Consider the following 14,312-nt stretch of genomic DNA (forward strand, 5'->3'; position numbering starts at 1 on the left):
GATATTTGGCAGTTTTCCAGAAGGCTCTGTTACTGATTTCCAATTTAATTCTATTGTGGTCACGTTATAGTCGGCAGTTTGCTAGACATTAACAAAAAGGAAGGGCGCAAACGGAACCAGACATCTGATTAAGCCGGATTAACTAGAAAAGGATAGTTTCAGTCACTCTAGGCAGATACTTTTCGGTCACCCCAGGAGCAACCTGCACCATTTCACCTTAATGAGCAGGGAGGTAAAAAGAAGGGGATCAGGGGAATCCTTTCACTGAGTGCATGAACATTAGAAGCCAAAATGGCAACCATAAAGGGGCGGGGGGGGGGGGCGGGGGGGGGGGGGACTAGCCTGAGGAAGTCTGGGGGAAAGATCTAATAGGATAAGGCCACAAAACCCCAGAGGATCCAGAATGAGATTGGACAGGGGAGGGCATTGACACTGCCTGGGAAAAAGTCAGGAGAGAGATTGAAGACTGAATAGTTAAAAAGGAAGCCTGCTCTTTTCTGAACTCAAGGAAATATATAGAAGCTAGACAAAAACCCAGCGCCCTCGTCGGAGCACGCCCATGCCCTTCTTTCAGGCATGTACTTTTTGTCTTCTTTTCTCCTAAACTCTAAGGATCCCCACCAGACTTGCCACCAGGGGAGCAGCAAGCAGTGGCAGAGGACTCTCCTTTTGCCTCTGTCCACAAGGCCACTACTATAGCCAACCGACTCTCTGCTTCTCCAAGGGTGTACGACCTCGCTCACTCTAATAAATCTTGCCACTTAAATTCCTCCTATGTGCCTGTCCTAAAATTCTTTTCCTGAAACACCTCAGAAGAATCCTATTTCCAGACCATGCCAGGGCAGACCCACCGGGTCCAGGTCCTTCTTTAGTAACAGTCAGAAAAGTATACTTTGTATGCTGAACGAATACACAAGGTGAACCTTCTGCAGATTCCTAGGGTGCTCCCTCCACCTCTCCCCTTTCTCTTCTCTCTCTTCTATCTCCCTCTCCCTTCCTCCCTCTTTAAAATCAAATTTTTTTAAAAAAACACGACATGCATGTAAAACATTAATTAAAATGTTTAAAAGAAATCAACAGTATATTGAAAGCTAAATCAAAATGTATGACTACATAGTAAGAACTTAAGCTTTAGAAGAGCCTGAAAGTTTTGTGGGGTTTTTTTTGGTGTTTTTTTAAAGTATATTTTGAGGTATTTTAGGGCTAAACCAATTAGTTTAACATGACCTATTTAGTAAAGTAAAGCTTTTTTTAGATATTTAATAGTGGGCAATAGATATTTGTATATTGTCTTACCTGCATCTAATCCACTTCTTTCTTAGTGAGGCATATTTGTTAGATACCACTCTTTTAGTGATTTAAATTACTTTTTTTTCATGCAAATTTTCTGTTTTCCTTATCGTTACAGGCCTTAATTTTGCCAAATCAGTGACCATTTGGTTGTCTACCTCCTGTCTCAAGAAAAATCACTTTGGCTTCCCAAAAGTTGGTTTAAAAAAAAATCACACCATACTTATCTTTCTAGCAACAGAGACATGACTTTTGTTGTTCAGCACAAGCCATCACATCTACATCTAGTGCCTGTGTACTTCTGCATCCTCCCTCCCCAAATAGACCACTGCTGAATCTGCCCCTTCAAAACAAAAGAACTGAAAAAAGAAGACAAAATTCTCTTAGCACAACCAAAACATTGTATGTGTGGTATACTCACTCAACAAATATTTATTAACTATCTACTGTTTGCCAAGCACTTAAATTTAAATTTAAGCTAAAAACAAACCAATTAAACAAAGGATAACAGCTAGCTAACTGACAAAACAGTAATGAGCTAGCCCTAGGAAAGATATATACAAGGCCATTTAAGAAAAAGGAAGTGATAAAGTTAGGAAGTTAATACCTAATAAAATTAAAACTCTCTTTGGCACAAATGTGCAAGCTATTAGTGCTGAAATTCTTTACAGTATTGTCATTGAATGGCTTGAGGACAGGAAAGTCAGAAATGTTTCCATTTTAACCCCATTTTCTTCTCACAAAGATGCTTTGAGAGCAACTAATTAATATTTGCAAAGTGCTTAGTGATAAGCTCAAAGTAGAATGCTAGTCACAAATCAAAAAGCAAGCGCACTGACTTATAAAAAAGGTCCCTGTCTGAATAAGCACAACTAAATTCAGTCTCTTAAGTAATATTAACAAGGTAAGTGTATAACAAACATTAATGTAAAAAATTTATTTTAGCCCTGACCAGTTTGGCTCAGTGGATAGAGCGTCGGCCTGCGGACTCAAGGGCCCCAGGTTCGATTCCGGTCAAGGGCATGTACCTTGGTTGCGGGCACATCCCCAGTAGGGGCTGTGCAGGAGGCAGCTGATCAATGTTTCTCTCTCATCAATATTTCTAACTCTCTATCCCTCTCCCTTCCTCTCTGTAAAAAAAAATCAATAAAATATATTAAAAAAAAATTTATTTTAAAACTTTAAGATAAAAAACTGCAACCCAGATTCTTTGCAAATAAAGAAAACCTCCTACAACTTACGGTATTTACTGTGGATTTCATCTATTTCCTTTTCTGTTTGGTCCTTCGTAAAAACCATTATCTAAAATAATAAAAAAAAATCTTAATTAAAAATTCATTAAATGACAAAAATAGAAATCAGTACTATAAACTTTAAAATCTCAAATGTGGATGTTTAAATAGAGTAAAATAATTGCTCATTTTTGCTTCAAATAGACCTAGGATAAGTAACTCCTGCATATTTCCCTTGAATATCATAATTAACATATATTTTACTCATTACTTATTTCTCATCAGTAGAAAATGCAACATGAATGCCATCAGAAGACATAAAGTATTAATACAACAATCAATTAACTTTCCTATTTTAAATAGTTAACTTTTTCACACTCATTAATACAACAAACTACAAAACACTTTACAAGACTGGAGACATTTAGCAGATCATTCATAAGGCAGATTTTCTTGTCTGCCTTCTATGTTTTCCAGCCTAACTTCTCCAAATCTATAATAATGTAATATACAGGGAAAATACAAGAAATGTTACATTTATAGTTCCGCTTTTTCACATATGAGACTTAAAAAATCAAGTGTACTTATATGACTTACTACCGTCTCCATCTTACAGTTAGCACTCAGGTAGTAATAAAGTTAATGCAAATCTCATTGTTTCCTACTACTGATTATAAGCTCACTCCCCCCTACAAACACATTATCGATGGTCTAGGGAAAAAAGTCTACTTGGGAGAGCCCAAACCACTGCCTTATAGTGTCTAGGACACATGACTATTTTCTTCCTTGACATCCTTTCTTCAAGTTTTGGGCCATCACACTAGAGGAAGGAAATAGTGAACCATTTTAAGTTTTTGATTCCCTCAATAAGCTCAATAGATATTCTATAAACTCCTACAATTACTTAATTTCTCAATCAGGACCATCATGGAATGGCAGAATGCCAGAGCTAAAAGGGGATCTTAGAGATCATAGAATTCAATCCCAAAATTTTACAGATGAAGATGGTAAGGGAAGCAGAGGTTAAATAGCTTATCAAATACAATGAGCAGAGAAAGGGCTGATATGTAGGCATATGCTTTTTCTAAAGACTATTAACCATTAATAAACTCTAGATTGCATTCTGTACTAGAAGACTGCCAATTATGACAGAATTTTGTGCTAAAATATGAGCTGCAGGTAAATCATAATATTTTAAGTAAAAATGTGTTCTAGTACATTCTGGCTTGCTTTAATTTTAGTAGAGTATTCAACTTTCCTTTATTTCTACCCAGATGCTGAAATAGACCATAACATACTCTTTCATTGAGTTTACTAGCTTCAAGACGCATCCTAGTCTTCTCCATATTTTCAAGTTCTTGAACTATTTCAGCAGCTGTTAAAATAAACACATATAATCAATGTTAATTAGGTCTCTCCCTACTCCCCTCCCTCTTTCTTTCCCTCTCCCTCCTTTTCATTCTCTCTAAATATCTATGAAAAAAATATCCTCAGGTGAGCATTAACAACAAAGTAATAACAATAAGCCAATAGTAAAAATAAGATGTAATAAAAATACTCAATCCAAAAGACAGCAAAAAAGGGTAAAAGAAACAAAAAGTATATAAAACAAACAAAATAATTGGCAATATGATAAGGTTAAAACCAACTGTATCATAATTACATTAAATGTAAATGTCCTAAAAGCACCAATAAGAGACAGAGAATGAAGATTAGATAAAAAAGAAAGGCCACACTATATGCTTTCAACAGAGAACCCATCCTATATAATAAAAGCCTAATATGCAAATTGATCAAACAGCAGAATGACGGGTCAGCAGGGGGCGGAGCCAGTGAGTGGGCGGCGATAGGCCAGCCAAGGTGGATGCCAGCAGGCAGAGGGAGGGGACAGTGATCAGGGGGCAGCAGCGACCAGCAGTGGCAGAGGGGCGATCGGGGAGGCGGGGCCAGCCACTTGCTGGACGGCACCATCTCCCGATTGGTCTGCTGGTCACCTCCTGCAGAGGGAGGCCAGACTGTGACTTATGGGGAGCAGGCATAAGCCGTCAGTTGGACATCCCCCAAGGGCTCCCGGACTGCAAGAGGGTGCAGGCTGGGACCCCCCACCTGCCAAGTACATGAATTTCTGTGCACCTGGCCTCTAGTTTTAAATAAAAGGCATCAATAAGTCAAAATAAAGTATGGAAAGAGATATATCATATAAATACAGATTTTAAAAAACTTGAAATAGCTAGATTAACATGAAGCACAAGAGACTTCAGAACAATGCATGTTAACAGGAATAAAGAGGGAAATTATAGGAAGGAGTCAATTCACCAGACATAATCTCCAATGTGTTTGCACCTGAAAGAGAAATTTAAAATATATAAACAAGAACTGGATTTAAACTAGACTCACCGCCTTCTCATTTCTCATATTCTCCCCCATTAAGTATAACCAAATATAACACAGTAAGAGAACTCTGAAAAGTGGAAGGAGGAAAATTAACTAAGGATCTAATAATTTGAGGAACAACACCACTATGGGGTCTCTGATTGTTCTTTTATCTTCTATATATCTGAGACTATTCTTTGGTGAAGCATGCAACCCAGAACCACCAACAGGCACAAGGGTGGGAAAAGCCCCAAGAAAAACCTGGAGAAAAGCATTCTTTAAACCTGCACAGGAAGTCCTGGACACAGCCCTGACTAAAAGTCTAGAATATGGCAAAAGGTCTGAGAACTGAACCACAGTATGGAACACCAGGTTTCAGAGTGGCCTCCAGGTAGCAATGACAGGATATAGACCAGAATAATACTACATGAGCTCTGGAAACTAAATTGTCATTAGAACCACAGCCCACAAAAGTAGGCCAGGATCTGTGTGCTAACTAAAAACAGGGTGACTGACTGATATGGCAGAATATTTAAATAGGTTCTAGAATCTCATAACATTATACTCAAAGTGTCCAGGATTAAACAGAAACATCTGTCATAGTAAGAAGCAGGAAAATCACAACTTAAATGAATAAAGACAATCAACAGATACCAACACTAAAGATGACTTAGATGTTGGAATTATCTGACAAGAATTTTAAAGTTACCAGCATAAAAATGCTTCAAGGAGCAACTAGGAACACTCTTGAAACAAAAGCTGACAAAACTACTATTATATATAATACTTTTATGACAGACATAGGTCCATTATAAAAATACATCTTTTAAAAGTTACATTTAAGTTATTAATTTCTTGTACTGAAAAGGGGGTTACTAAATAGCAACAACAAAAATTGTAAACAAAGTAAAATAAATGAATCCCACTATATTTCAAATAAGTAATATAACTATAATGAAGGGAGACAAAAAGGAACTTAGCAACACAGTATCTGACTATATAGCCTCAGCCCAGGCCAGGGAGGAGGGAAGAGGGAAGGCTGGGTAGAGAGGAATAAAAAAATTTATTAAAATAAAAAATCTGGAATTCTTTCATATAGGTAAATCTGATGTATAAATATATTCCTGAGTTCCATATGTTGAAAGCACCTGGAAGCAAAGGCAACATATCCTGGTTTGCAAAAAAATAAGAAGTAAAGGTCCTCAGGGAAATGGCTGATACTATACACACACACACACACACACACACACACACACACAAGAGTAGGCCTTCCTTCCTCCAGCTGCCGACACCAGCTTCCCTCTGGCACCCGAGACCAGGATTTCCCTCACAGCCTTGGATTCGTCCAGAAGGTCGTTCGGAAGGATGTCTGGTCTAATTAGCATATTTTGATTTAATATATATATAATAATATATAAGCATATATATATAAAATAAAGAAGCTCCCACTAGCCAAATCTGGAAAAACATAAAACCAATATAAGGGTGACCATAAGTTATAAAAATGTGAATCTACACTGATTACAGGCTAAGAAAAAAAAAAAAAAAAACAAGAGGGCTCTTATTTTCAGAGTCATGGCAAGTGGCAACTGGCAAATATGAAAGGAGTGCTGACGTTAGAAAATGGTCATTTTGCAACTATCAGAGAAGTTAAAATTACCAATGAATGCTAAATACCGGGGTAATATTTTAATGATATATAGAATATTTTTATGGTATTAAAATATTATTATACAGACTTCTTATTAGTATCAAGGGGGAGACTATACAATGGAGAAATTGACAAGGTGATCAAACCTGCAATCACATTGAGGGGCACAAAGATGTTGAATATCTCTAGCTGTTACTGATGTTCTGAAAAGGACAGAACATTACTTATATTGTGTTCACAGAGTATTGAAACCAATCAAATACAGGAAGGAGTAGTCAGCAGTTCATCAACATTCAGGAATGTACAACCTGAATGTTATTATAAGAAAACTAGAGGCTCGGTGCACAAAAATTCGTGCATGGGGGGAGGGGGGGAACCCTCAGCCCGGCCTGCCCCCTCTCACAGTCTGGGAGCCCTCAGGGGATGTCCTACTGACAGTGGGCCTAAGCTACAGTCTGGCCTCCCTTTGTGGGAGGTGACTGGGCCAATCATGGGAAGGCTTTGCCCCCCATCATCCCGCTGCTGCTGCCACTGCCGGCCGCTGCCACTGCCAGCTGCTGCGGCTGCCGGCCCTGGGCCCTCGCTTCTTAGCACTGGCCCTGCCCCCTGCCCACTGGTGGGTGGGGAGCAATCTGGGGCCAGGCCGGCTGGGGGAGGGGCTGTAAGAGGTTGAGGCACAACAGTCCCACCCCGTCCAGCCTCTGCGGAGGCACAGCGCTGGGACCAGGCCCACGTTGCTGCCTCTGTGGAAGGGGCAGCACTGAGACCCCGACTGTGCAGCCCCCTCTCCTGCTGCCTCTGCAGAAGGGGCCCAGGCACTGGACCGGCCTACGCAGTGGCCTCTTGTGCGCCACCTCTGTGAAAGGGGCAGCGCCACCGGCTCCACTCCCACTCCCACAGCAGCGTCGCCTCCTCTTCTTAGCTGCTGTGGCTTTGTCCAAATGGATGTCCAGAAGACGTCTGGTCTAATTAGCATATTACCCTTTTATTAGTATAGATATTAGACAAAGTCAAAATGAGAAACAGCTTATTTGAGGGAGAAAAACAAAACACAAAGACTATATTCTTTTACTAGTAAAATGCCAATGTCATAAAAAGACAAAGAAAGGCTGTTCCAAATTGAAAAAGATTGAAAAGATATTATAACTGAATGCAGGATGTGATCCAAAACTGGATCATGCACTGGAGGGGAAGAAAATCTACAAAGGCCATTTTTGGGTCCATTGCTGAAACCAGAATAGAGATAATAAAGTACTGTAACGAAGTTGAATTTACTGAGATTGATAACTATATAAGAGAGAATATCCTTTTTCTTAGGAAATACACAATAAATATTTAGGGATTAAAAAGTCAAGATGAGCCCTAGGCGGTGTATCCCAGTCAGTGGTTAGAGCATCCGCCGGAGCACCAAAGGGTCTTAGGTTGCATTCATAGTCAAGGCACGAATCTGGGTTACAGGTTCAATACCAGGCCTGGTTGGGGCACATGCAGGAGGCAACCAATCAATCAATGTTTCTCTCTCTCTCCACTTCCCGTCTCTTCTTCCCTCCCTTCCGCTCTCTCTAAAACTCAATGGAAGAAATATCCTCAAGTAAGGATTAACTACAACAACAAAAGAGTTAAGATTATACAACGTACTCTCAGACTACAAAAACACACATATGTGGCCCAGCTGGCGTGCTCAGTGGTTGAGCGTTGACCTATGAACCAGAAGGTCACAGTTCAATTCAATGAAATACAAGAAGGAAAAAAGTGGAATTCAATGAAATACAAAACAAACAAAAAATGAGAAAAAAAATAAATGAAATTGAAAGTTGGTTCTTTGAAAAGATCAATGAAATTGTTAACCTGTAAGTAATCCAATCAAGAAAAAATAAAAGGGAAGACACATTTCTAATATCAAAAATGAAAGACAGGACATTACATAAACATTACAAGGCTAATGAAGAAATATTATATTTTTTAAAGTTGGTAAATTATAAATTCATCAACTTAGATAAAATGGATAAATTACTTGCTAAAGATAAATGGTATGTCTAATATTAAAAAATCAATGTAATGCAAATCAAAACCATAATGGCATACCATTTTACACCCACTAGGATGGCTACAATAGAAAAGACAGAATAACAAGTGGTAGCAACTATAAAGAAACTGGAACCCTCACCCACTACTAGTGGGATGTAAAAAGTTGTGGCCACACTGGAAAACAGACTGGCAATTCCTCAAAATGTTCAGAGAGTTACCAGTTGACCCAGCAATTTCACTCCTAGGTACATATTCAAGAGAAATATAAACATATGTCCACATAAAAGCATGTACAAGAATGTTCACAGCAGGATTAGTCATAACAGCCAAAAGGTGGAAAAATCCCAAATGTCAATTGATGAATGGGCAAAATATGTGGCATATCCATACAATGAAATATTATTCAGCAATAAAAAAAAAATGAGGTACTGACCATGGAAAAATCTTGAAAATATGTTAAGTGAAAGAAGTCAGTCACAGAAAAGCCAACTATTTTATGATTTCATTTAAATGAAATGAACTTCCAGTTTCCAGCTCTGCTTGTAAAAAGCCTAGAAGTTGCCACTCAGTCCTAAAAACAAGTTAAAGGCTGAAAAGAGCTAATGGACCTCTCACAGAAGATAAAATGATGTAGCCATTAAAAACAGGCTGGCAATTTCTTATATATTTAAGTATATATAACCCACATGACGCAGCAATTCTACTCCTGGGTATTTATCACAGAGAAATGCAAAAATCTGTAAGACCATGTTCATGACAGCTTTACTCATAACAGCCAAAAATTGGAGACAGACTAGGCATCTATTAATATGCAATACAGCCATACAATAAATGCAACACCGGGGACAAACCTCAAAAGCACTTTGCTGAGTTAAAGAAGCCAGATACAAAAACGATATGCTGTACCATTTGTATTAATGCCATTTATCTGGCATTTTAGAAAAGGCAAAACTTCAGGAACATAAAAGAATCAGTATTTCCCAGGATCTAGGGTAAGGGAGAGGAAATTTACTGCAAAGAGGCAGAAGAACTTTTGGGGGTGCATAATTTTAACTGAAGTGATGGCTAAATGACTATATATACATTTGTCAAAATTTATTGAACTATACACTTTAAAATGATTAATTACATAAGCAAATTATACCTCAATTTCTAAAATACACACATAATGTCCTGGCCAGGTGCCTCGGTTGGTTGGAGATAAACTAAATTCATGAATTGGAAGATACTGTAAAGCTATCAACTTTCCCCAAAGTGATCTATAGACCCAATGTAATCCCAACCCAAGCAGGTTTTTTCTTGATGGAAATTTGCAGGCTTCTTCTAAAATTTATATGAAAATGCAAAGGGCCTAAAAAAACTGAGACAATCTCAATAAACAGCAAAGCTGGAGGAAGTACATTACCAGACAGTAAGATCTATTATAAATTAAAATTAAGACAGTACACTGCTGATAAATAAATGACTCAATAAACAATGTCAAGACACACATATAGTTAGCTGATTATCAACAAAGACATACTGACAATTCACTGGGTTAAGAATGGTTTTTCAATAAATGATGCTGTGTCAAATGGCTATCTATATGGAAAAAACACACACAAAAGAATCTTGCTCCGTAATTAACAACATATGTAAAATCATTTCAGATAAACTGTAGGTCAAAATGTAAAAGCAGTAACAATAAAACTTTTAGAAGAAAACAAGAGAAGATCCTCATGATCTTATGGTAGGCAAGGATATAAAAAGCATACACCAAAAAGAAAAAATGCAACTAATTGGATTATATTGAAATTAAGAACTTCTTGTCAACTGAAACCATTAACAATGAAAAGGTGAAATGGAAGAAGGGATTTAATATATATACATCCAGCAAGATGTGTATCCAGAAAATTTCATGTACTCCCACAAATAAGAAAAAATAGATCCACAGCCTAGAAAAATTGGCCATAAGACCTAAATGGATATTTTACCAAAGAAGATATCCAGATGGCCAATAACCATATAAAAATGTGCTGAACATTATAAATCATTAGGGAAATGTGAATTAAAACCATAATGAAAGATTCAAATGGATCCATTAGAAGAGCCAAAATGAAAAATTGACTATACTAATGTTGTTAAGAATGTGGAAAAACTGGAACTCTCACATCCTCCTGATGACAATGTACATTGGCACTGAGTTCTTGGCTGTATCCACAAAAGATGAACATCTGCAAAAACATACTATTCCATTCCTAGGTATATATATTAAAAAAATTTGTGTGCCTGAATATACAGAGATACACAAAGATTATTCATAGCAGCATAATCATGATGAGTCAAAGAGTGGAAAAATCCAAATGTCCATCAACCATTGAATGAATAGTGAGATACAGTAGAATACTCTACAGCAACAACAAAATCACAAATGTACACAAAAACATGAATGAAACTTATAAACATAATGTTGCACACACATATTTTACAACGTGTGTGCAAATACAGATGCAAATAACTTATATAAGCTATCTATTATTCCATTTATAAAGATAAATTATAAGCTAAAACAGGCAAAATAAATATATAGTCGTCAAGATAGTGATCATCTGTGAGAACGAAGGTGACAGTAATTGGGAGGGGAGGACAGGGGCTTCTGGATGTTGATGGTAATCTGAGTAGTATACAAAGACATTTGCCCTTTGTGAAACTTATTTCATAATAATTCACCAGCCGAAACCGGTTTGGCTCAGTGGATAGAGCGTCGGCCTGCGGACTGAAGGGTCCCAGGTTCGATTCCGGTCGGGGGCATGTGCCTGGGTTGCGGGCATATCCCCAGTGGGAGATGTGCAGGAGGCAGCTGATCGATGTTTCTCTCTCATCGATGTTTCTAGCTCTCTGTCTCTCTCCCTTCCTCTCTGTAAAAAATCAATAAAATATATATTAAAAAAAAAAAAAATTCACCAAACAACATACTTATAATTTGTATATTTTTCTGTTCGCATAGTATACTTTAATTTTTTTTAATTGAAATATGTGTGTGGTTAAGAGAAAGGAACAAATGATTAAATAGTGTGTACTGCTTAATATTAAATAGTCATGCACTGCTTAATAAGGATACGCTGTGAGAAATGTGCCATTAGGCGATTTTGTTGTGCAAATATCACAGAATGCACTTACACAAACCTAGATGGTAAAGCCTGCTGCACACCTAGGCTAAATGATATAGCCTATTGCTCTTATGCTACAAGCCTGTACATGTTACTAGGCGACTATAACATAATGGTAAGTATTTGTGTAATGCATTACATTATGAGGTCATAACATGACATTTCAACAACTACAACATCACCAGGCCATAGGAATTTTTCACCTCCATTACAATCTTAAGAAACTACTGTCCTATCTGTGACCCATCATTAACCAAAATGTTCTGTGGCGTCTGACTATAAAATACTAACAATTTTATAAGACAATAATGATCAAGGACATATGTTTACCTATAATAATCATAATGGTAACAATTATTGAACACTAACTACTTGCTAAGGCACTATGCTAGGCATTTTATATGCATTTTTTTCATCTATTCCTCTCAAAAACACTATGAAGTAGGTAGTGTCATAACCCTTATTTTATGGATGCGAAAACTGAGATAAGGAACTTAAGGCACTTGCCCAAAGTCACACAGTCTTAGAGCTGCAAAGATGGGACTATAACCCAGGTTCTCTAGATCAACTCTACCCCACACTCTCTCTGGAAAGACACATAAGCCACTGGCAGCAGTAACTGCTTCTGAGAAGGAAATGGGGACTGAGACTGGCTATCATAGTATATCTGGTACCTTCTGAAGGAATGCATTTGCATGTCTTACCTATTTTCAAAAATGTACCTATTAAAAAGTGTTTTCTATGGTTATAATCCCTGAGCTACACAAACGGCTTTATCCAGGACACGCGTAACTCATTGTTTTATTGCTTTACCTGATTTAGGATGCAAAGCATCACACTGGGCATTATACATGTGAACAAATTCTTGGTGCCTTTTAATGAGCTGTTGTTTATTTCCTTGAATAGATAATCCATGCTGTTTTAGCTTTTTCTTTAAATCACGATCTGATAGCAAATTATATACAGTTTTGGGCAGCGGCTTCCTTTTGTGACCAGAACTAAAAAGGGGAAAAAAAAGATCACTAAGGGTTATTGTCAATCATCAAATGCTTTTCATGTAAAATTAATTTACCTTCTGACTCAATACCAGTTGACTGAGAGAACACGACCATTAAGATAAAAGGGGGGGGGGGGATGAAATTTACAAATAAAGTAAAAAGTGTTCAACATGACCCATCTGAGGTGCCAGTTGGACATTCAGATTGAGGGGTCTAGGTGACAGCAAACTTAAGAGAAACTTAGGTCTCAGAAAGAGGTCAGTCCTAAAGATGCAGACCTGGGCCTCACATAGAAGGCTTGTGAACTAAATGCTATGAGAACTTCACCAAGAACCATACTTACATAGACTTATGCAATTCTCTATCTCTTTAAAGCATGCTTTTCCTAAAATGTGCCTATGGTTTCCATGCAAAAGCTCTATAAAAGCCAGTTATATCAGATGATTAGAGTACAAATGCTATTGAGTATTAAGCTATGGATTTAACATTATTATCATATACCAGAGGCTCGAGCACGAAATTCATGCAAGGGGCTCGGCCCCCACCACTGCAGCAGCTGCCTCTGCCTCAGCTCCCACCTGCCACGGCTTGGTCTGGTCCGGTTAATTAGCATATTACGCTTTTATTATTATAGAAGACAGCTTCTTTAGAAGAAGTTTTGATCCACAGGCAAAAATGCCCCTCAAACCCAAGGCAATCATATTGCAAAAGCAGTAGATGAAATAAAATAACACCTGTTGGGACGATTAGCTTTACCCAACTCATTGCCACTAATGAAAAGAGAATTCAGAAAACTGACAGGTAGATGATATTCTTGTATCATCATCTTAAAAGAACACAATTGAAAACAACAGCAAAAACCACAACAGGGGTTTGTTCTCTTCAACTTACATTAACTATACTAACAAATATATAAGGCCTTACAAGAAGTGTATTAGCAAAATCACCACCTGGCTCTTCATTCTATTTTCATAATTAATATACTGATCAGCACTAAGATACAATTTTAAATATAACAAAGCCCTATAAAATGACTTTATTTTACTCCCTCCAAAATATCTGTTAATAAACATTATTTGTTAAAATGGAAGTTAAGCTACCTATAGGTAACAATAACTTGAGGCAATTTTATAAACATGAACAAGTTAATGAGTTTTTTTTGTTTGTTTGTTTTGTTTTTAAATATATTTTTATTGATTTTTTACAGAGAGGAAGGGAGAGAGATAGAGAGTTAGAAACATCGATGAGAGAGAAACATCGATCAGCTGCCTCCTGCACATCTCCTACTGGGGATGTGCCCGCAACCCTGGTACATGCCCTTGACCGGAATCGAACCCAGAACCCTTCAGTCCGAAGGCCGACGCTCTATCCACTGAGCCAAACCGGTTTCGGCATGAGTTTTAATCTGATTGTAATCTGTTTCTCCGAGTGCATCACCTCACTCAACACTATGGCATTTAGATGCTTAATAAATAGGCAGTCGGTACAAATCATTTTTAAACAAGACTATCAAAGGTTCAGGAAAAAATTAATAGGAAGTTGAAAGCAACAGGTTTATTTAAAAACAAAACAAAACACCACAAAGGACTTC

General features: G+C 37.6%; 1 protein-coding gene across 7 annotated transcripts in view; it reads right to left on the reverse strand.

Moving 5' to 3' along the window:
• Positions 1-14,312, reverse strand: part of RAD18 (RAD18 E3 ubiquitin protein ligase) — a 75,616-nt gene that overhangs the window by 38,962 nt on the left and 22,342 nt on the right. For 6 of the 7 annotated variants that reach the window (XR_004971484.1, XR_004971485.1, XM_036332035.1 and 3 more), the window contains exons 7-9: positions 12,537-12,721; positions 3,821-3,897; positions 2,532-2,592 (exon numbers count right to left, since the gene is read on the reverse strand). Coding sequence is in view for 5 of the 7 variants with exons in the window: in XM_036332035.1 (XP_036187928.1) it covers positions 2,532-2,592; positions 3,821-3,897; positions 12,537-12,721 (323 nt within the window). In the remaining 2 variants the exon portion in view is untranslated. The remainder of the gene's footprint in view (positions 1-2,531; positions 2,593-3,820; positions 3,898-12,536; positions 12,722-14,312) is intronic. The other variant, XM_036332038.1, reaches the window with a different exon arrangement.

This window comes from Myotis myotis, unplaced genomic scaffold, assembly GCF_014108235.1.
Source record: "Myotis myotis isolate mMyoMyo1 unplaced genomic scaffold, mMyoMyo1.p scaffold_m19_p_13, whole genome shotgun sequence".
Classification (NCBI taxonomy): Eukaryota; Metazoa; Chordata; class Mammalia; order Chiroptera; family Vespertilionidae; genus Myotis; species Myotis myotis.